Here is a 24,227-nt window from a genome sequence, read left to right on the forward strand (position 1 = left end):
AAAATATGTTTAAAAAAAGGCCATATAAAAAGAGCGTGTCCCAACATTCGTGAGATGAATTATACTACGAACACCGACACGGCAAACGATTGGGGACAAGATAGCGGCTCGAGTGGCGATCCAGATGAGGACTGCGAGCCGGGCCAGACCGGCGACTTCGAGGGCCTGTACCATGTGGAACTGACGGGACGGGAGCCGGTAATTGCCGAGGTTATTGTCGACGGGAAGAAGCTGCACATGCACGTTGACACGGGCTCACCGGTTGCTTGTATTAACGAAAATCTGTACAAAAAATTGTTCGGACACCACACATTATATACAGACGATTCACAGTTACGTGGATACAATCGTTTACCAATCCAGTCGCTTGGATTCATACGTGTAAACGTGGAGTATTTAAATATTAGACAAGAACTGCACCTATATATCATCGTGAACGGTGGTGTGCCATTAATAGGTCGGGAGTGGATAAAACCGTTAGGTATGAGCATCATCGTCACAGACTCAGTGTTAAAAATAGACAACAGTAAGAATAAGTGCAGTGAAGTGATGTTAGATATGTCAGCATTGACGCGCGAACATTCCCGCGTATTTAGCGAGTCCCTGGGAAGGCATGTGAGCGCGCGCGCGACGCTACGCGTGCGGCCGGACGCGCAGCCCGTGTTCCGACGCGCGCGCCCTCTACCGCTGGCACTGCGCGCGCCCGTCGACGCCGAGCTTGAGCGCATGGAGCGTGCAGGTATAATTACGCCGATTTCTTCCTCTGACTGGGCTTCATGCTTAGTTGTTGTTGTCAAAAACAATGGTAGCCTCAGAATTTGCGGGGATTATAAATCCACCCTCAATCCCGTGTTAGAAGTAGACAGATATCCACTTCCGCGTGCCGAACAGCTGTTTAATAATCTTAATGGGGGAAAACTATTTTCAAAATTGGATTTGAAGGAAGCATATATGCAAATCGAACTCAGCGAAGATTCAAAAAAGTACACAGTAGTAAACACACATCGCGGTTTATACATGTATAACAGACTAGTATATGGGGTAGCGTCGGCAGCGTCAATATTTCAGCGCGTCATAGAACAGGTAGTGGCCGGAATCCCCAACGTGACAGTTTATCAGGATGACGTTTTGATTACGGGAAATAGTGAAGCCGATCACATTAAAAATTTAAAGAGTGTCCTAAATCGCTTTGAAGCCGCGGGGCTAACATTGCGCAAAGAGAAATGCACCTTTTTCGCCAAAGAAGTAAAGTATTTGGGCTTCATTATTTCCGAAAATGGGGTAAGAACAGACAATGATAAAATTAAGCCCATATTGGAGGCTCCGGCACCCGAAAACACGTCTACACTTAAAGCCTTTTTGGGCATGGTTAATTTTTATTCGAAATTTATTAAAGGATTCACAGACATTTTGACGCCTTTATACCGATTGTTAAAAAAGGAACAGACGTGGGAGTGGGGCCAACCGGAGAAAGAAGCCTTTAAGAAAATCAAGGTTGCATTAACGAATAGTCCAGTTTTAACCCATTACAGTGAGAGGCTACCACTGATTCTATGTTGTGACGGGAGCCAGACGGGGGTTGGCGCCGTCATACTGCACCGAACGGCGGAGGGTGAACGGCCCATCGCATATGCATCGCGAGCGCTTAATGCGGCCGAGCGAAATTATAGCCAGATTCACCGCGAAGCACTTAGCATCATCTTTGGCATAAAAAAATTTCATACGTACTTATATGGTCGGCGGTTCACCCTGCGCACAGATCATCGTCCGCTGGTAAGCATTTTTGGGTCTAAGGCAGACATTCCAGCCACCGCTGCTGGGCGGCTCATAAGATGGGCGCTACTGTTGTCGGGCTACCAATATGACATTGAGTACGTAAAATCAGCGGACAACATAGCAGACGGACTGTCTCGCTTACCGTTACCCATAGTTGACCAAAGCGACGCGAGCGATGATTGTAGCTTTGTACAATTTATAGAAAATAATTTCCCGATTCGCGCGCTCGACGTCAAAAGGGAAACTGCCGCTGATAAAACACTTAATCTAGTGTCACAGTATGTTAAATCAGGTTGGCCGAAGGCAGGAGTGGTAGCCGACCTGCTTCCTTATTATAGAAGACGAGATGAGCTCAACGTAGAAGGTGGGTGTGTCATATGGGGTTCTCGCGTCGTGGTGCCGGCAGCGCTGCAGGCGGCAGTGCTGGCCGAGGTGCACGGCGGACACCTAGGCATTGTCAAGTGTAAAAGCATCGCGCGGAGTTACGTCTGGTGGCCTAGGATAGACCTGGACATCGAGCAGCTGTGCAACTCATGCCGTGTCTGTGCAGAGACAGCGGATGCACCCCCGCGAGTAGCCATAGTGCCTTGGACTATGTCAAAGAAGGCATTCGATAGAATACACATAGATTTTTTGTCATATAATGCGAAAACATACCTTATAGTCGTAGATAGTTATTCGAAATGGATAGAAGTGTTCCCAATGACAACCACAACGGCCGAAGCAACTACAGATAAATTAAGGGAGTTATTTGCTAGATTTGGGATTCCATCCAAATTAGTCTCAGATAATGGACCCCCATTTAGTAGTGAACAATTCGCAAGTTTCCTAATGAAAAATGGGGTCACGCACGTCACGTCAGCTCCTTATCACCCCGCGTCTAATGGGGAGGCGGAAATAGCGGTGCGTACAATAAAAAAATGTTTAAAAAAAGCAACGAAAGAAAATACTAACCCTAATCAATTTTTACAACGCTTTTTGTTAGATTACCGAAACACTAAACACTGCACCACGGACGACTCACCAGCTGCACTGTTGCTAGGGCGTCAATTAAAAACAAGACTTGACCTACTCAAAACCGGTTTGTTTGACACTGTAGGAAAAAATAAGCAAACACAAATAGCTCGTGGACCCCAGAACAGTAGGTTATTCGAAGTCGGGGATTTAGTGTGGGCTAGAGACTTTCGTAAGGGCCATAAGTGGATTGAGGCTACGATTGTACAGGTATTAGGTAACAACAATTTTAAAGCTCAGACAGAGGAAGGCATGATATCTCGGCACACAAATCAATTGCGCGCACGCCACGATTCTGGCGCGGCGCCGACGGACGAGTCCAGCTGCTGGCGCGAGGCACGCCATGACGGCGCGACCCCAGACGTTCACGTGGCTCCCCTGGCGGCGGCTGGTTGTAGGGTCCCGGGGGATGCACCAGCGCCACCCGCCACCAACTCCAGACCGATGCGCGCTCGCATGCCTGTTATGCGATACGGTTTTGAAGAGGTGTATCCGTAAACATGCGAATAATAATTGTTTTTCTTTGTTCCTTATTATCAAACACAGATACCTAGGTAAAAAAAAAAAATATCATTGACAAATTATAAGGAAATTGTCAGAGAAATTTGAACCAATAGCCTAAGTAATAGAGCAAAATTTGCTTTGTTTTTCAACTCGCATAAAACAAAACGTTTTATTTAAATTTAAATTCGATTGAAGCTATTAGTACTAAGTACTTATAATATATGGTACTGGCTTAACATGTGTTATGATACCTTACCATTGTTAATAATTGCCATTAATTTTAAGTCATCATTTTTTTTTCCTTATTGTACCTACTAAACCTAGGTACTTACTTAGATTAAGAGGAGAGTAAATAGGTACAGCATCTACCTACAAGTGCTCACTTCATAATATATGTACTTACTCCTAGCAATTTTGAGATTTAACCGTTAAACTAATTTACGTTTGTTATAATATAACCTTAGTCAATAAGAATTAACGCCTAATTATGTAAACACCACATTCCTTCTTACTTATAGTCATGAGTCATCTAACAGCTGTTGCTCGCCTGACCTAGTTAATAACTTAAGTATCTCCAGGTGACCTAATACAATGGATAATCAGCTGGGTACGTACAAGATCGAACCTGTCGGTAAGGGGGGAAGTAGTGTAGTATATCACAATACTATACATGTAGGTAAACATAACTATTAGGTTTAGATATGAATATGTGGGTATGCCGCTCGCGCTTGACCATGTTTTTAGTTTAGAATAAACCGCCATTGAAGTAACATCGTGTTTCTTTATATCGCCCTTTACATTCATATCAAACTAACATAACTAAGTTAAGCTATACATAACTTTAATCTCCGCTACACGTCAAGAACGGGTTAGACCCGCGTGTATTAAGCGTGTAGTAAGATCCGTTCCGCCGTGTACACGGGTACACGGGTACACGGATACACGGATCTTAATTACACGTGTACCCGTCTACACGTGTAGAACGGGTCAGAAAACCGTGTACGTGTAGTACGGAAACGGGTACCGAACACGTGTACACGAAACCCGGACACGACCGCGAGCCCTAGTTAATACTAAAATTACCATGGTTACCAGTGCAATTTGACACTGGGTTAACGGTTTAAGTGCGCTTATGTAGTTATTAGACATAATACTTATATATTCGTAATAAATACATATTACATAACAACATATGCCATGTAACCGGATTTGTTGTTATCTATTAATTAGCTCATTAAGCTCTGTAACTAATGAGTTGTATTAATCCTAAGTATTTAATAATAAATATAATCATAATAATCATTTTTATTCGTATTACAGAGAGACCGAAAAATATATTTACTACATAATTTAACAAAATCGGTGATTTAAATTTAAATTGTTTGTTGTTCCTATAATGTATTGCATAGCAAAATAGTGTGTATGTCTGTATTTATCATATGTTTTTGCAGCTGACGTTTGACCTCATCGAGACGATTCCTATGAGCTGAAATGAATGGGGATAGGTACGCTGTAATGCTCATGTAACGTAAGGGAAATTTTGTAATAGAGTTAGGAAATAAAAAATAAACTACAATTATTACTTACTTATTTATTTACAAATAATCACTATGTCATCCTTTAACTCTTAGAAACGCGAACAGCTATCGTTTTATTAGGTTTGGCACGCGTTCTTCTAGCCATCCACAAATCAAAAGTTGCCAACACAAATGTAATTTTGATTTTTTGAAATAAAAAATCTAAATACAATAAAATGAAAGACCTTTTATGTATTAGGTCAACGGGCAGCTAGAGGAAGGTAGGTTTTCGTAAAGTGAATGTTTTGAATTACAGTCTAGGTACAGATGTAGTGAATATCTACTTTTACCATGGTATTTTCACGGAAACGCAAGAACTATTTTAGTCAGTCTCAGTACTTACCTAAAAAAATACCTACTGATGTGGACTATTAGGTAGTAGCATAACAAATACGAACGTTTCCGAGAAAATCCGATGGCGAAGTATTGTTCACAATTGTTCACTACATCTGTACACAATATTCATGTCAATGATTGTCTTACGCAGCGTAATACGTAGGCGAACAACACGCGAAACCGAAGCGAAGCGATGCGGCGCGGGGTGAAATAAGTACCTATAAGTGTCCTACATCTCGTTGCGAACGCGAACGCCATGGGCCCGCCGCGCCGCACCGCGCCGCTTCGCTTCGCATTCACGAGTTGTTCGCTTACGTAAGACGCAGCATTATATTTCCCTTGGAACAACGTAGCCAGAGTCACTGGTAATATTGGGAGCCGGTGGGCGGGTACACGTAAATACCCATGTCGTCCAACTTCTGTTGCAACTCGCGTTCCTCTTGGACCAGGGCCTGAAACGTTCCAAAATTGGGATTCGTTTTGACACCTGCTTTATAGCCTATTTAGGCCGCGTAGCTTTCTAAATTGATAGTCGTGGTGGGCCGTGGATAGAATCAACGTGGGAAGCAGTTTGTCAACAACGAGCACAAATGGGTAGGTACATTAGGTACGATCTAATTTATTAACTAATATTGTTATTTGTTTAAAAGATAAGATCAAACTAATAATATTTAGATACGAGCTTTGGAAAAAGTGTGAGGCCTTTGCCCAGCAGTGGGACACTATATGGGCTCATGTGGCTCCTAATAATAAAAAAGAGCAAAGTACCTAAGTTAAGTCAATTAAATTATAAATAAATTCTTAAACACAATAATTAATTAATTCATATTATAGTGTTTTTCAAACAGCATGTTCTGCTAATACGTATGTTTTCGTTATATATAAGTACTTTAGTATTATTACTGTTAGATTAGGTTAGCCAATGCTGGCATCGAAGGGGCTACGAGTATTTTATGCAAATTAAGACGACTCACATAGATAGGATCGGCTCTGAGAGTGGCGTGGTTTTGTTCTCGAAGCTCCTGCAGTGACGTGAGCAGGTTCACGGTGTCCACGTTAGCATTTGTTAATTGGGTCTGAAATCAGATAAGCGGTAAAAAATAATACGTCACTGACGATAACAAAATTGAAAAAAAAAAAACTACGTCAAAATAGATGACAATTATAGAAGGTCACTAGCTGAATATTTGTGGCTTTCCATTAGATAAGGGTCCTTATGCTTCATGTGCAATAAGAACGTTTTTATCAGAATTTCTGTTGGAATTTCAGATGGAAAGGACCTGTTGCACTTGAAGCATAAGGACCCTACTGTGATGGAGAGCCACATTTACTCAGGAAGCATTGAAGCTGCAAGGCATATACTGCATAACTCTGCAGGAGGTAGTTGGCTGAAACCAGATGCAATATATATGCATGACATGCATCTAGTTTCGGTTCTTCCCAGAACATGCAGAATGTGAAATGAGCTACGACATGGGGTTCTTCAAAAAGCGGGTATTCAGGGTTGTCAAGGGTCGGAAACGCATAAGTGGCTCCTCCAATGTTGCTTATGTCCAGGGGCGACAGAGACCGCCTTCCATCAAGCTGCTCATCTGCTCGTTTGCTTACTATCACATAAAAAAGCGTGCACTGACCTGCAACTCCAGCATCTCCTGCAGCTGGTCGCGGGAGGCCTGCTGCGCCTCGTTCAGCAACTCGCTGTACCTGCTCTCGGACCGAAGCTCGTTTTCAAGCTCCAGGGCTAACACGTCTCTCTCCCCGACTATCTCTTCGTCTGGAATTAGGGAGTGAGTGTTATACAAATATTTTTATCTGATGGAATACAGGTGTTATTTTTGTCCATGTATGTGTACTATCTATTCGCATCAGTTATTTATTTCCTTTATTAAGAGGCAACAGGATTGGTCATTTCTCCATACAAACGTACTCGACTGTTTCCTCCGTGGGTTTTGAAGCTAGAGCAATGATTTTTTCAACACAGATTAATATTGTCAATATCTGTGTAGGACCGTTTTGTTTTTTTTGATATTTTTGTTTTTTAAGGCGCTAGAGCCCTTCGAAAATGGCCAAAATGGCCTAATTGTCTATGCCGCAATGAGAGGCGTGGTATTCAAAACTGATATCAATTAGCCAAAAAAGCAAAACGGTCCGACACAGATAATTTCATAGTCATTTAGATTTCCAAATTTGGTTTCGATTGGTTAAGTTTTGGAGGAGGAAACAGTCGAGTACAAAACCTCGATTTTTGAGATTTTTACGTAGGATTTTTCGCCTTGTCCTTATCGCACTAGTTTTAGGAGCCGCTTCTGTTAGCGAGACGGGTATATTTACCTAAAATATTTAAATCTCAGCTCCTGTTTCGTCTTAAGTTAGTAAACTACTGTAGGTCGATATTACTCCATTAAGATACACTGCTGTTTTATCAATTGGTTTTTATTTCTTATGATATTTAATTAGGCGATAGAGTGAGCTGAGTGAGTCAGCAAAAAGACAACATGATATTCTAACATACGAGTATGAATGAAAGTGATTGAACACGCCCTGAATCTTCACAATGGAACTTAGAACGAGATAGAACGTGAAACTATATATTATATTGTCATAGTCAGAAATCTGACTCACCAGGTACATAGTTCGAAGCCAATTGCAAGTAGTGTTTTACTTAGTAGGGTAGATCGATAAATATGATAATAAAGGTCTGTGCACACCGGCTTGCGTGTGCGTGACGTGCACGTTCGCTAAAATGTTGGAGACGCACACGCACACGTCACGCAAGCGGTGTGCCGTCTCTCATAAGGATCTGTATACTACAACGCTGCACGCGCACGTGCACGTCACGCACACGCAGCTGGTGTGCACAGGCCTTTATACTTTATACGCATGATAAACGTAAGTACCTACCTTCTTCTATAGCTAAGCGTATGATGTCGTTCAACCGGCGCCTCAGCGCCTCCAGTGCTACTCTTTCTGCCTCTCTGCGCTAAATATTAGGTATAATAAAAATTAAGTGGGTCTACATAATTATCTACCTACATTACTTTGACACACATACAGTCATTATGTAAATAGCTAAGTTGCTTTTGCCTAGTCTCGTATCCAGAATTAGAAACAGGAAACTGACGTTTGCGAGTGTGTATTTTTTCAGATTTACAGGGTTATTAGTTATACTGCCGTATTCGAACTTCAAGATATTCACAAGAGACGACACGTACTAGATCCATTCTAGATACGTTATAGTTTAGATTTCAACTAGTTCTCTTTTGCAGCGCATTCGGGCAACCAATGTCACTTTTACGATAGATCGTGTTAGATATCTATTAGATGTGAATTAGATCTCTAAGTAATATCTTGTGGAAATCGTTGAAGAGTATCTCCAGAATCGCGGAAATGTCAAATTTGACAGGTTAGATCTTAAACATATCGTTATCGTATCTTGGCGATGTCTACAAGATATCTAATAGATGTCTATTACAAAATCCGAATCGGGCCCAGTATAAATCTTATTTATGTAGGTATATACATGTATCAAAGTTTTTATTTTTATTTTATTTATTTAGAAAACAAACAGCCTTTTACAAATAAGTCTTACAAAAATGACTAAAAATAGGCCTAAAGTTTCATATGTTACTAAGTTCACTATTACAATGAAAAGTAAATAGGTTACTTAATTATAACTTACCCGTAGGTATAGTTGTGAATACAACACGCAAATAAAGTAAGAAAACAATGCAAAATATAAAATTTACTTGAAACAATTTTTCAATTACTAGTAAACAAAATATGCCGAACTTTGTTCTTGAAAACGGACAAACTATGAACAAAAATGTTTATATCATTAAGCGATTCATTATACATATTACAAGTACGCCTAAAGAAATAATTTTTAGCATACTGTGTGCCACAGGAAGAAATAGAAAAGGTAGGTTTAGAACGTGAGTGGAACCGAGAAATTTTGAAGGAAATGTTTTCTAATAGGGGGTTAGAATAGAATAGAATGGGTTAGAATACTTTCAATTAAGTACCTACATATATAGTTCCATGCCTTTAAAATTATATTTTTACATAGGTGTAATAAATAAAGTTAGGTACTAATGGGGTAGATAACAAAACCAAAACTCACCATTTCTTCTATCTCATGGCAACTCGAGATCTCAGCGTCACTTATATTTTGATTCATCTCAATATATTACACTATTATCTATTCAATAATTACTTTTTTGACTGTCGCAAAACTGCCAATGATAACTACTGCACGTGCATTTGCACAGGGCCCCGGATTCTTTTAAAATTGAACTATATTCACAATTCTGTGGGTATTTATTAGAATAGATAACGATTGGGTACCTGGACAATGTGTGAGGTGGGGGTACCCGCTGCCGGAGGTATTGTTATAAAATAACACGTTGTGATAATTAAGTGCAGTCCCTAATGATGACAAACTTAAATTCCCAATTGCTGTGTAACTTGGTACATTACAGGCAGATTTAAAATATTTTTCTAGTGTACTTGTGCCTACTGGAGTACTAACATGAGCAACTGAGTAAGTACATATATTCTAATCTTATGGCAGTGGCTCGGGTATGTCAGGTATGTCAAGGTATGGGAAAGGCTATGGCAATTTATTAGGTTACTTTAATTTTGAGATTTAAGGAGATATCATTCAAATTCGATCATGAATACTTCCCCACAACGCATGACAGCCGCAACAGGCGCAACAGTCATTGGAAAATTTATTGTTTCTTACTTGTTTTCCGTATCCGTTCGCAAACTTGTAAATGTTTAAATAGGTTTCCCAATAGGTAACCGTTTTTATGGCGTTATGTGTGGTGGGGCAGAATACCTACTTACCTCTTTGAATAAAGCCCTATCTGCAAATAGACCCTTATTTACAAGTGCAAGATATCGTTGGTGTGGTGTATACTGACTGCACGGCCCACACATTTAATTGTACTTAATACAATTTACATGGTTAATTTTTGTAAGTAACATAAATGAATAAATTAACTTGAAATAAGACTAATCTTCTTAATTACGTAAAATTATTTGCAATTCGTGTGTTCATACGATAATTACCTTGATTAGAGCAATTCTTTTATTTTTATAGCACTTACTAATAGTTACAGGTATCTCATTATCTGCAACGGCTGCAACCTACGAGTAATAAAATATACTAAATAATATTAAAAACGGGTCACTCACGTATTGTAAGTCCCGTGCCGTGGGTATGTGAGTGACCCGTTTTTAATATTTTTAATATGTCTGTGTCTCACGGAAGTTTTGTTATTAAAAAATAGTAAAATACTTTATCCTAAATACCTATTTACTTAAGTACGTAATTTAAAAAATTGTACTTATTAGCAATTTAACTAATATTATGAGGGGAGATTGGTGATGAGGTAATGCAATAGAAACATTAGAAACCATTAAGGTAGGTACCTAAGAATTTGGAGAAGATAATAATAATAACACGTGGTTTTCAAGCTGTAATCACTACAATTCTGAGTAGATATTTAAACACCACAAAACAACGACGAGTCTTTCATAGATTCTTGTTTTCCTTTATAATAATAGACTGGGAGATTATGAGTGGGAGTTCTGTGAATGCTTTTATTTTGACATGTAACATATAATGTAGGTACATTTTCAATAAGAAATATATGATTATATCTATATAAAACTTTCCACTATACTACAAAGGTACTAGTGACGACCTTCAAAACGATGTCTTAGATTATTGAAAAAATATATTTGTACGATGTATTTACCTAGGCTAAAGTAGGCTAGCTAGGTATGAATGAAATATTCTTTGAGGTTGTGTAACGTATTTATAAATAAGTACATATATTTGTCTTTATATTTGAATAAAAAACATGCCTTTAAAGTTAAAGGTATTGATCGGCCAATATTTTTCTCAGAGGTCAGCTTCAGACCTATTTGACCTCCCTCGTCGCGTTACATACAAACTTCTATGCCCGAGAGGTCAATAATTTCTGCAACCGACTGTACAATAATTACCCTTACTTAGACTTGGTAGACTCATATCAATTTCAATATTAATTAATTTAAAAACCTAGTTACAAAGACTACCTAGATCGTAACCCGGCTTTAATTAAATTAACTACATAGGTAGTATTATCTCCTTGAATTCGTCCAATTAGATGTCACCTTGTATGTGTCTGTAATATTAGCCATTGTTGTTATTTGATTAATAGCATAGCTTGCCTTCTACTGCAGACTATAACATTAATTTCAGTGTAAGTACCCACAAGTGTACGTAATGGTAATTAAAACATTGTGGTGATTACGAAATGGTCGTCCTTACCCAGGACATCGGCTTTGAAAGATTTTCAAACTGGAAGTAAATATAAATAAATAAATAATAAAATAAAATGTTATTTATTAAGGTATCAACTCATTCCATTGAAATTACGTAAAAAATATTAAATTAAATTAAAATACTCTAAACTAAACTAAAAATAAAGCTATAAATTAAATACTATAATTAAAAAAAAAAACATTAAATAGGTGCAGCGGATAAAATAGGCTTTAATCACTTTTTTGCCAAAATAAAGAGAGCTAAGGGCTGATTTAGACGGCGCGCGAACTCGCATGCGGCATGCGATTTTAGTTACATTGCGGACTGTTAACCGACCAATCAAAACCCGCAATGTAATGAAACTCGCATGCGAGTTCTCGCTTCGTCTAAATGGGCCCTAACTGTAAATCAATTAATTAATTAATTGTTAGCGGATAAGGTAAAGGTACTGGTGCTCGACGCGGTCCCAGTACATGTCATCTTGAAACTTAAGTGTCATTATCAATAGAGGTGACAGCAGGGTGCCATCTATTGGGCATTAGCATGTCGAGCACTAGTTAAGTACGTTTACCACTTCAATATTGTAGTTTGGTTGCTTAATATCATCGTCTATCAGTATTCAAAATTTGATCAATGATGTATTGCAAGGATATTACAAGCCATTATCTGCTCGACTATCGCACCCTTTTTCGTCATTAATAATTATTATACCCTCGTACAAGTATTATTCTCGTAACTGCGCTGGGACTTCAGGTGACGCTTGTTCCTAAGTTTCGTATTCCAAAACGACTGAAAAACATGATTATAATTAGGGTTAAATGAAATAGGCCAGTTCGGAATAGGCTTATTTAAAATTGCAATTATATAAAAAGCGGCCAAGTGCGAGTCGGACTCGCCCATGAAGGGTTCCGTATTCAGGGGATTTATGACGTATTAAAAAAAACTACTTACTAGATCTCGTTCAAACCAATTTTCGGTGGAAGTTTGCATGGTAATGTACATCATATATTTTTTTAGGAGTTTCAGTTCACAGTATGGGGAACCCCAAAAATTATTGTTTTTTTTTCTATTTTTGTGTGAAATTCTTAATGCGGTTCACAGAATACATCTACTTACCAAGTTTCAACAATATAGTTCTTATAGTTTCGGAAAAAAGTGGCTGTGACATACGGACGGACAGACAGACGGACGGACAGACAGACAGACATGATGAATCTATAAGGGTTCCGTTTTTTGCCATTTGGCTACGGAACCCTAAAAATGGGCATTCTAGGTATTTTTTTTGCACAAAAACTCTTAAGGTACCTATAATGTTGACCAAAAATTAAAATTACAACCTGCATTGCTTACCTTTAGAGCCTTTCTGAACTTAGTGGACATAAGGCTGAAGAGAATTGGATTTATTGCGATGCTAAACCAGCTGTTGATGTCTGTAACTCTATAACCGAGCCCCCACCACTGAAACCCAAGGAGACATAACAAGGGTTTTTAAAAGACAAGTTTAATAGTAAGTCAGACCTAGTTTCTTTGGCTCTGGTGTGAATAGGTGCCGGGAAGCCGGGAACTATGTAACGACGACGATAAATTTAATATTAAGTCATAAAGGACTAAGATTATTATTAATTACTGGCCTATTTGACCTTACCTCAGCGGAAGCTTTCAGCTGCTGGACGTCCAGGGTGGCAATCATGACTCGGATGGCGAAGAATGGCAGCCAGCAAATTAGGAATGACAGCGTCATAGCTACTGGAGACAAAACCACGACACTAGGTATAGATATGTAACCGCAAATAATGCCTTAAACATCGTTGTCATACATTTTCCCAAGGTTTTATACTAACAGGATAACCTTACTACATATTCATTTGAAAGGTACTTAACAAACATTAAACATTATACAAAATAGTTATTTGTAGAACAAGAGATCAAAGTTTGATATTTCTTCGAGTGCTTATTTTGAGTCCCGTGCAAGCGAAAGATTCTATACTAGATTCACGAGCGTAGCGAGTGAATCTAATTTAGAATCTTGAGCGTAGTAAGGGACTCAAAAGCGCACGAGATGTAAATAACTTTGATCTCGTGTAGTTCACAAAACTTTTCACCTCAGCAGTGAGAACATATTAGAGAACCCGAAAAATGTATTTCTACTTCATCACTTACCTCTATTCACTCATGTTTTCTTAAGAAATACCAACAATTAAGTTTTCACCTCAGCAGCTCGAATAAGAGGGTACTTTGCTACTTAAAAACAGTGAGCAAAATCGCATTTTGCTCACTGAGTGAGCAAAATCACATTTTGCTCATTTTGTCTCACTCAGTGAGCAAAATGCGATTTTGCTCACTGTTTTTAAGTAGCAAAGTACCCTTGTTCGAGCTGCTGAGGTGAAAAAACATATAACCGTATTGAGAAATTCCTCCTTTTGCAATTTTAAAGTCGATTAAAAAATATTTTACTGCACTATTTGAATAGGTACGTTTTTTTACCTTTAATAATGAACTTTGACACCCAATTAAAGAGACAAAGGTCTCCCCGCGAGCTTACATATCTAACTGTTCGTTTTTTAAATGCGATTTGTCAGTCTGTAGTTAAATAACACTATGTCTGTACCTACATGCACTTACCTAATAATTTGTTAACTTTGCTTCTGGGATTTCGATAATTGAAAATCTGATTTCTTGAACAGTCTTTCGGTGTGACATTAACTTTTACTGCGATCATTGAATATACAAACGTCATTATTAGAAGTGGTATCAGAAAAGTTATAATTGCTAGCACTCCGTTTACAACCCTGGATAAAGCGGTCGGAATCGTGAAACATATGCTGGTTGATTGTTGAGTCGTGATTGCTGAAACTGTAAACATTTCTGGGACTGTCTCCAAAATCGCTATAAACCACAGTACGACAATTACTTTAGTAACTCTCCGCCACATTGGAGTTGATTTCAGCAATAAAGGGCGCATAATGGCCATATATCTCTCAATAGACAAGGCGGTTATGGTCAGGATACTGTTGTTCCACGAGCAGACCACACACACGAAATATATTTGGCACGCTACCTGATGACCAAAGATGTCGGCGTCACTCAGTTTCTCTTGTACCGCCAGTAGAATGCAGAAGGTGACGATCAAGTCCGACACGGCTAAGTTGAATAGGTAATAATTAGTTGCAGTATGCATAGATTTGTCGTAGTAAATGACAACGCAGGTAAGAAAATTTCCTATAAGGCTGACCGTAAATATGCAGAACATGGATATTGCATATATCACCTTGGAGTAAACGTACTCTTTAGGCAATGCTTCTTCTAAAAATTCAGCCCACATTGTATAGTTAAACTCACGCGATACCGTTGGAGTTTGGTAAAACATTGTGAACGATACGTTATATTAACGATTTCGGTATTTCAATTCACTAGGCATAATACGAGTATCAATCGCTATTTCTATTTAGTGGCATTTTAAATGCACTCTACTAAGCGGTACAATTTCTAGTGAGCTCGCGGTGCGGAATTGTTTGCTCTAAGCGTTAAACATTAACTTTGTTTGTCCAATGAGGTATAGGTACTCTTAGATTAATTGGATTAGCGAGACAATCGTTTTTTAACCGACTTAAATATTTCTAAATGAGGAGGTTCTCAATTTGGTTGTATTTTATTTTATTCTTTTAATATCGGTTACCCCGCAGGCCTATCATGGGTGGCTTTATCCACGTGACAAAATATCCGTCACTTTTTAACAGAGCGCAATTGAAAGTGACGTATACCGTTTTATCACGCTGTCACGTAGACAAAAACGACCATCTGAACCTTTTGGAAATATATACCTTTTATAATTATAGGTAGGTACCTACTACCAGATTAGTCCCATTTCTGTTAAACTCAAGTTCCGATTTTACGAAGGCAGGGATCCACGAGGAATCGAGGGAAGTAATTTTTGGATCTTTGAGTGCTATTTTGTAGAGGATACTCTAAAGTTACAACTTGAATATTTCGAATTTTTAGATACCTAGCTTAGTTAGCTTCTGAGGGGCTCCTAAAATTGGTAGACCATCATTACTTTATACCAGCAGTCGGCAACCTTTTTGCAGCCAAAGGCCACATAGTAGTTAACAAAGTTGACGCGGGCCGCACTTTGTGACTTTATCAGGCACTGTCGTTTGTCAATGTTACATACAAAATACCCAGGGAGGCTCGCGGGCTCAAGTGCATCATGTAAGTGAACCTGCCAAGTTTTCCGAGGCGAGTCACATCCAAAGAGTTTGTTTTTGTCTAGTTGATGTACAACCTCTGACATGTAATTTAATCAACCCTGAAAAATTAGCTTTGATCCCGCCGGTCGCCCACTGGCTCATGGCCATAGAGAAAATTACATGATCCCAGTAGTGATGCTCAATGGCACCTCAGTAATAGAACAATGCTTTGAGCATCACCGGTGGGATCAGTCTATGGGACGTGGGAGTAAAACTGTTACACCTACAGTGTATCGTGGACAGCCAACGTGTTAAGTAAACAAACCATTATGTAGTAGGTATTTCTTGAAGTAGGTAACTTTCACTGAACCATTCAGGTAAAAGGATATATATGTATGAAATTGGGAGTTAAATATCACAGTGGAAAGTATACGAAAATTAATGTATTCAGTCACTTCAGTCTCGTACAGCAATTCAAATAAAAAGCAATTTATTATTATTACACAATAACGGTGCCAATTTACTCATGTTTATTTGGTTCTTCATAGCCCACTAATTTTTTCGAGTAATTCCACAGATCAGCTGTAAGTTTCTTATTTGAAGCCTTTCTAGTCATGTATCTCTCTTTACAATCTATGAAGTACTTTCCAGTGGTAGTGGCAACTTCCTTCGCTACCGCTAAATATATAATTGTTTGCGCCCCTTCCACAACATTTCTGGAAGAAATCCAACAAAGAGAAGAAAACAAAAACCGTTCAAGTGCACACGATGTAGCACTGATGTTAGTCATAATCACCCCAGGGTGTACGGCGTTCACTGTTATACCGGATCCCTTCAGCTTTCGAGCTAGCTCAACGGTAAACAAAATTATGCACAACTTACTATTGCTATATGTAAACATGTCCAAGTAATAGCCTCTCTTATTTATGTGTTCAAAATGTATCCTCCCAAAAAAGTGTAAAGTCGAACTAACATTTACAATCCGGCTCGCCCCGGTTTTCTTCAGTAGAGGCAGAAGGAGAAGAGTTAAGAGAAATGCTGCGAAGTAATTGACTTGCATCTCTTCGACAATGCCGTCCTCCGTGAAACGATCCCCGCACCCGTTGACTCCTGCGTTGTTGACGAGGACATCTAGTCGCTTCTCCGTGTTGTTGATGTCCTCGACGAATCGTCGCACCGACGCAAGGGACGACATGTCGAGGTGCTTGTAAACGACTTCTGGGTTACTTGTCTCTTTGATGATTGAATCGCGGGCTGCGAGCGCGCGGTGCTCGTTCCGACAGGCCATGATGACCCGACCTCCACGTTTCGCCAGATCTTTGGCCGTTTCGAACCCTAACCCGCTATTAGCTCCTGTCACTATAATAACTTTGCCCGTCATAGGAAGCTTTGACTCGCACGATGTTTTACTTATTAACACAAATAGTTTTGTAACAAGAATAATAACTAAAACAAATGCCACAAGTAATTCTCCTCCCATCTTGACGGCACTGAGCGCACACGGCACGCGTGGTTGTCTGGTGGAACGTTGTAAATGTCGGCTTACGTTTCAATTCGTGCAGTGCCCTTTATGCAGTCTTAGTATCTACTACCAGTAAACTGTCCACTGTGCATGTCATGACTCTATTATCTATGCGCCGCACACTTCAATAACTTGTGACGTGAATAATAAGTATGTAGTTATCTTTATAAGGTTCCGTGATGAACTTGAAACTGTTGATCTACTGTACCTTAACATCCTGTACTACATGTTGTTTTAAGTATTCTAGCAAATAAAATAATTCTGATTCTGATTCTGATTCTGATTCCTAGTAAGTACTAGTCTTTGTTAAGCAGTTGATATCCTATTAATTAAGTTTATTAAACTATATTAAAGAAGATGAGATTTTTGTTGCTCTACATATCTCAAGACAACGATTCAAATTCAGATTTGACCGACTGAATATGGCGACTGTGGTAGTCGTAACTAACAGGCCAATTCGAGTTTTATTTATTAGATTTGTTTTGTTGATACCGATCTGTCAGTGTCATATTGGAAATAGGTCTAATAACCGAAACACGAATTGGCCTGTAAGTCGGGGGCATAGGTTAGTTTAATAATTTTATCATAATATTATCTTATGAAGTTCATATCAGTAGGTAAAGGTCCAATATGATAGGATGAAACCATCACGCAATGCGGTCAAGGATATTATACAAGGGAAGCTAATTGATACTGTAAAAATGACAATAAATAAAAAAGAAAAAACAATACATATAAATTACTCAGTATTTATTAAATCTTAATATGTTTCTGGCTTTTTTACACGACGGCCAAAAAAAAGGAGTGTATTGTTTTAACGATTTTTCCTGTAACCTTTCTTGATTGATTGATTGACTACAAATAAAAATACCGTTTATATTGTACCAATTTGTAATATGAGTTTTCTATGAGCATTACTTGCTCTAGGAAATCAGCCCATATCTCGAGGTTATGATCACTATCACTTAAAACTTCGCTAATAATGGACATTTTGAATCCGAGGCAGGTATTTTTTGGTTTAGGTAAGGTTAATCTTGATATAAAATTATCGATATTGAGATGTATCCAAATTGCAAGGCGGCGCGTGTGATTACGTTAACGCATCTTTTTCCTCTGAATGTAGGTAGGTATATCTCAAGAACAGGGGGGCCTAGCCAAGATGACAATCCTTTGGTCCGTAGCGAACGAAACGCTAATGTCCCTTCCCTCTCCCACTCTTCCATATTAGTGCGACATGGAGAGAGAGGCGTTTCGTTCGCTACGGACGGCGCAAAAGATTGTCACCTTGGCTAGGCCCTCTGAATACATTAGCCATGTTTGTTTAACAATGTATACTTTTAGATTAATTGGATTAGCATCAAGTGGTTCGTTGTAAGTAAGCATATTATCTATTAATTGGGTTTAAATTCACTAGACCCATCCTCAATTTATGCCCATTATTATATCGTCATCAAGTTGTAATGTATTAGGTATATGGATAGGACATAAGGAGAGGAACGATATCATATATATTATATCATACTTATTCATCAACAATACAAGGGTGTGTAGCGGCGGATTTCCGATTTCAAATTAAAATAATTATCAAATCTCGAAGTTCGAGGGAGATGTAGCTAACCCTTATAGATTTTTTTTTATAAAATATTTTTAAAGCCCTTAATTTCGTGGTACCTACTTTAGCGAGTTTGAGTACTGTATTGGGATGTAGCACCGCTAGCAGGATTCGCTTCACGAAATATGGCGTCCAGCAGATCAAGAACAATGCCATAAGTCCTGCTGAAAAAACCACATGCACACAGTTCAATATCCTAAAACCTATAAACCGTATATACAGTATATTCTAGGATGTAAATTATTGAATTAGGAAACAATTTTTGACATTGCATAAGGTAAACGTACTGGTGCTCGACGCGGTCCCAGTACATGTCATCTTGAAACTTAAGTCACTGTCAATAGAGGTGACAGCAGGGTGTCATCTATTGGGCATTAGCATGTCGAGCACTAGTACGTTTACGTATATACCAGTGCTCGACATGCTTATAAACAAAAATATCTGGGAGACCGAGCCTTGCTCGGAAAAACACTATTTTTTTGCCCCCTATATTTTTTTATGCCCCATATAGCAAACATAGAAAACATTACAGCCGTTTCTAAGATCCCAGGACTAAGGGTCGGTTGCACCAAACTGATTGTCATCGTTAAAGAGTTCGCTAAATTTTATTGTATGCAACGTTTCATAGTAAACCGCCGCCGCGGCGCGCCGGGTGACGTTGATCAGTCTGTCAAGTGCGGATGATGCAACTGGCACTTAGTGGGCTGACGGGAAATTTCCCCCAGTACAAGTGTACATACTTATTACATGCTTGACTTGAATATGCTTATCAAAATGTATGTATACCTACTACTTGTTTAATAACATGTTGCTCACCAATAACTTTATTCATTTTTCTAGTAACATCGCGGTGCCCTAAGTTTTTCTGTCGGGTATTGACTTTATAAATTATCATTGAATACACGAATATCATAATAATCAGTGGAAAGAAAAACGTCAAAATTGCTAAAGCTCCACTTAGGATCCTTGCCAACGGAGTAGGGATCACGAAGCATGCTATTGTCTGGCGATATTTCCCCAGAGTAACGACCAGCATCTCCGGTAGTGTTAAAATAATCGCTACGATCCACAACGAGGCTATGATTTTCATTACTCTTTTTCTAAATGATCGACGGGCTTGACTTAATTTTCAAAGGATGTACAATCGCTATGTATCTCTCCATAGCCAGCGCGGTCATGGTTAACACAGTATGGTTCCATAAACAGGCCACTGAAAACCACTGCATTTTACATGCCCACTCACTTTGCGAAAACTTTAAAAAATAAGCATCACCTACTAGCTCAAACATAGGAGCAAAACTGCCGTATTCGAACTTCAAGATATTCACAAGAGACGACACGTACTAGATCCATTCTAGATACGTTATAGTTTAGATTTCAACTAGTTCTCTTTTGCAGCGCAATTCGGGCAACCAATATGTCACTTTTATGATAGATCGTGTTAGACGTACTATATGTATATTAGATCTCTAAGTAATATCTTGTGGAAATCGTTCAAGAGTATCTCCAGAATCGCGTAAAAGTCAAATTTGACAGGTGAGATCTTAAACATATCGTTATCGTATCTTGGCGATGTCTAAAAGATATCTAATAGATGTCTATTACAAAGTCCGAATCAGGCCCAAAGTAAGAGTCACATCCGATATCGCCAAGTTAAACAAGTAGGTTGGTTGTAGTGTGCATGGTCTTATCGTCATAAATTACGTAGCAAATTAACAGATTTCCGAGGAGACTTAATGCACATATGATAGCCATAAGACCGGCCACGATCATTTTAGCAGAATCAGTTTTTATTTGAAATGCCTCAGCCCATATTGCGGACCACAATTCCACATTGAATTTATCAGAACCATCGCTGGAGTTCGACATTGTTTTAGTATTATTTTATTCCGATAAATTATGTACATCCTTGTACTTAAACCTCTGTCCACGCTCTAAATGGTGCGATTAGTAAGGTAGCCGCGGTAGCGTTTATTTGTTTGTCCATTATACGCGTAGCAAGTTCATTTACTTAGTAGAGTAAAGTAGACATTTTGATTAAGTGGATAATGTTTACGCGCAACTATCCATTATCTTCTATTAAGTTTAGTTGACTCCTCATGCTAAAATTAATTAATAAACGTAGGTACTTACACATTCGGAGTCTGCAGTTCCAAAAAAGCTATATTGGCAGGGTACTCAGTAGTTATTTTTTGAATCTGTGCTTACTTCAAATGGCCTAACTACTTAATAACTTGTTTAGTTTTATGTTTTCTGTTCCCTCTCGGGATGTAAAAGCAAGGTTTGGTAAAACTCCAAATACGGCCGCTGCAAGACACCATCGTGTGCGGGACTTCTGGCCGAAGGGCCCCAACTAGCAAATTATGTCGTAAGGAAGGCAGCATTACGTTTCTCTTTTAGCTATTTGGTCGAAAGATAGATCTGTAAAAGGTCGAAAGAAGGATCTGACGACGTTCTCTCAACGCGATATGGGCGCACTTCTTTCAGCTTTTCAGTTGAAAGAATATATGTATTGTTTTACTGAGGTTCCGACTTCCGAGGAACCCTGTTGAGTTACCTACTCGATACGTTAGACATGTTGAGAGATATCTTGTATTTTCGTTAGGGTCTAACGTACTGTAAAGCGCGTTAGCGCGACTCTGAACGAGTTTCTATTTTATATACATACATATATAGGTATTACTTATATTTCTCCTCGCCCCAATATAAAGTTGACATGTACTTACCCATCAGTCATTACTTTACAGCTAATAACGGAGTATTAAGAATTAAACTCGTTTTTTCGTGAGAACGATATATTTGTTAGTGATGCAAAGATGCAAGTAGGTACCATTTTTTTAACGGATTGCTACTATTAATTTTGGTCTATATACTTACCAACAGTCCATAGCGATATTTTAAAGTCACGATGTCCTGTTTTTCATACATAATTGCATCAATACAAATGTTAATATTTGTAACGTTTTGGCTTTTTAGCTATAAGTTACAGATAAGTATATACTTAAATAATTTTTCTTTTTATATCTAGCGGTTCGGTATTAGTAGCGAACAATCACTATCCAAACTATGTAGTACCTAAGTTTGTTGAGTAGAGTATTTGATTAAGTACATATAGAGTCAAACCAAGCCAGAATAAGCTTTGATAGTTATTTTATTTTAAACTTCATAATCTCAGAGAAGTTTGATATGTAACACTTGCACAGTCTGTACGTGCTGTCAAAATCGCTGCAGAGTTATCTTGGCCTGACTCTTTTATCTTTAAATGCAATTTCAATAGTTGCAGAAATCGTGAAAGTTGACGTAACTGTTGACCGAAGAGGCGGCTTCCTCGCACCGTTGTGCGTATCAGCATTGTGATACAACGAGGAAATGCCGCCAGCATCCTTGGTACAATGTCTCAAGGGCCTATTTTAGATTTAAGCTAGTTATTATTTTAATTTAGTACATATTTGTACATTTACTGTAATACCTCTGTATATAAAAAAAACAAAAGTAAAGGCCTTTTTGACTAATACGTAAACATCTTAATTATAGTCTGCAACGCGGTAGAAGTGGTTAGGCGAGCTGGCTGGCTTAGTAATTTACTTATATTTGACTTCTCCAGATTATGGTCTGAAAGAAAAATTATGACAAGTAAATTAACTGGATTAAGTACATACTGTAATATTGAATGACTAGGTACGGTTTCTTTTCCAATACCCAATATTAGTAATTACCTTAAAGGACTTTCTAAACTTAGATGACACTAGGCTAAACATAATGGGGTTTAAGACGACGCTTAGCCAACAATTGAAGCAGCTCACACGCCATGCTATGCTCCACCACTAAAACGAAAGTGTAATTTTTTATTTATTATCAATATTAAAGTGATAAGTACATACATAGATATAGATACTAAATTATAAAATTCATGACAAAAGAATACAAACCTCAGCGATATTGAAGAGCTGTTGCAGGTTTAGTACACAAAGCAGCACTCGTAGTACAAAAAACGGCAGCCAGCAAACGATGAACGATGCCGTCATAGCTACTGGAATCAAAGACAAAAACAATATCCAACGTTATTATTTGGTATTTATTTTGTTATAAGAATCATTGGCGATCACCCCCAGTGATTCTTATGGCAAAACCCCCCTAGTATATTTGAAAACACACGCTTCAACAAATCTTAGCTTAGCCTTATTTGGCTCAGGAAAATGAGAGAATGTGGCGTGGCTACCATATGGCTAATTGTGTGACAAGTAAATTGTGAAATTGTATATGTAGGTAAGTACCTACTTGTACCTAATGCTGCCATTACTGGCAGTCGCATTACATTCTGTTGTTTTCTCGAATCAAGCTCCGTGTCACTCACATTCTTAATATGCAAATTCATCGCATATAAAACATATTAACAATTCACAGGACTTACCCACAACGTTGTTAATTTTGCCTCTGGGATCGTGGTAGTTAAAAACCTTATCTCTTGAACATTTTCTCGGTTTAGAGTTGACTTTTAGCATAATTGACATATAGACGAAAGTCATTGTTATAAGTGGTATAACAAATGAAATAATCGCTTGTGCTCCGTTTACAACACGAACCCGCAGAGTTGGGAACGTATGACACACCCACGTCTCTCGGACCTTCCAAGCATCGACGTCGAGCGTGTCCAACACCGCCTCGGCGATCGAAACCAACCATAATATCACAATTACCTTCACCACTCTGCGACAGTCGGGATTACTTTTTACCTTCAACGGATGGCAAATAGCAATATACCTCTCAATAGATATTGCTGTCATAATTAATATGCCACCATTCCATAAGCAGAGGATAGAAAACCACTGCACTCGACATGTGAATTGACTATGTACATACGTGGAAACAAGATTCTCCAAAATTTCTTCCAACATCGTAAACGTGAGTGCTAAGTCGGATATGGCTAAGTTCAGCAAATAATAATTAGTTACTGTATGCATTGATTTGTCGTAGTAAATTACGAAGCAAGTGATCAGGTTGCCGGTCAGACTGACTATGAAGAACACGCACAAGAAAATGGCAAAAGGAAATTTATTAGCATCACGCACCATAGCTATTTCTAAAAATTCTAACCAAATTTTCACCGTGTCATTTGAAACTTCCGAAAAGTCAGCCATATTTGTCAGTGTTTATTTTGATAGGTTGTTAACTAAGTATTAAATTTAACGTAGTGTATTAATCTAATGAATAGGACCAGACACAATTAATGACAGAATGCAAATGAGTAGTTCCACCTCCTACTAATCTACTTACTTAACTAAAGTATACCTACTTAGCATTAGATGTGTTCACTGTTTACCCACACTGATAACTCAATTTAAAAAGGTGGTAACAACCATGCTTACATTGAGATAAGATTTTA

At 38.5% G+C, this 24,227-nt stretch overlaps 3 protein-coding genes across 3 annotated transcripts; all 3 read right to left on the reverse strand.

Moving 5' to 3' along the window:
- Positions 1-5,553: 5,553 nt before the first annotated feature.
- Positions 5,554-9,514, reverse strand: LOC134653822 (uncharacterized). Its single transcript, XM_063509189.1, has 5 exons — positions 9,328-9,514; positions 8,109-8,187; positions 6,842-6,981; positions 6,182-6,283; positions 5,554-5,659 (listed from the first exon to the last, which is right to left on the reverse strand). Exons 1-5 carry the CDS (start codon positions 9,382-9,384, stop codon positions 5,567-5,569), a joined length of 471 nt encoding a protein of 156 aa, XP_063365259.1. The 5' UTR covers positions 9,385-9,514; the 3' UTR covers positions 5,554-5,566.
- A 2,677-nt stretch (positions 9,515-12,191) lies between these two features.
- On the reverse strand, positions 12,192-23,916 carry LOC134648901 (G-protein coupled receptor 83-like). The gene is made up of 7 exons (XM_063503535.1): positions 23,705-23,916; positions 23,428-23,551; positions 16,690-17,103; positions 14,146-14,899; positions 13,169-13,269; positions 12,874-12,981; positions 12,192-12,312 (listed from the first exon to the last, which is right to left on the reverse strand). The coding sequence occupies exons 1-7, from the start codon at positions 23,914-23,916 to the stop codon at positions 12,229-12,231; spliced, it is 1,797 nt and encodes a 598-aa protein (XP_063359605.1). The 3' UTR covers positions 12,192-12,228.
- On the reverse strand, positions 16,207-17,295 carry LOC134650284 (retinol dehydrogenase 14-like). The gene has a single exon (XM_063505247.1). The coding sequence runs from the start codon at positions 17,188-17,190 to the stop codon at positions 16,231-16,233; it is 960 nt and encodes a 319-aa protein (XP_063361317.1). The 5' UTR covers positions 17,191-17,295; the 3' UTR covers positions 16,207-16,230.
- Positions 23,917-24,227: the final 311 nt, after the last annotated feature.

This window comes from Cydia amplana, chromosome 1, assembly GCF_948474715.1.
Source record: "Cydia amplana chromosome 1, ilCydAmpl1.1, whole genome shotgun sequence".
In the NCBI taxonomy this organism is placed as follows: domain Eukaryota; kingdom Metazoa; phylum Arthropoda; class Insecta; order Lepidoptera; family Tortricidae; genus Cydia; species Cydia amplana.

What these genes read in the sequence shown, in the direction of transcription:
- LOC134653822 (XM_063509189.1), bottom strand. Translation starts at nt 9,384, where the DNA reads ATGAATCAAAATATAAGTGACGCTGAGATCTCGAGTTGCCATGAGATA. An exon ending in ACGCTTAGCTATAGAAGAAG is followed by an intron (nt 6,982 to 8,108) that starts GTAGGTACTTAC and finishes CCCTAATTCCAG; the next exon opens with ACGAAGAGATAGTCGGGGAG. An exon ending in AGGAGATGCTGGAGTTGCAG is followed by an intron (nt 6,284 to 6,841) that starts GTCAGTGCACGC and finishes ATCTGATTTCAG; the next exon opens with ACCCAATTAACAAATGCTAA.
- LOC134648901 (XM_063503535.1), bottom strand. Translation starts at nt 23,916, where the DNA reads ATGGTGCGTGATGCTAATAAATTTCCTTTTGCCATTTTCTTGTGCGTG. An exon ending in AAACCGGGGCGAGCCGGATT is followed by an intron (nt 14,900 to 16,689) that starts GTAAATGTTAGT and finishes TAATATAACGTA; the next exon opens with TCGTTCACAATGTTTTACCA. An exon ending in AGCTGAAAGCTTCCGCTGAG is followed by an intron (nt 12,982 to 13,168) that starts GTAAGGTCAAAT and finishes CTTGGGTTTCAG; the next exon opens with TGGTGGGGGCTCGGTTATAG.
- LOC134650284 (XM_063505247.1), bottom strand. Translation starts at nt 17,190, where the DNA reads ATGGGAGGAGAATTACTTGTGGCATTTGTTTTAGTTATTATTCTTGTT.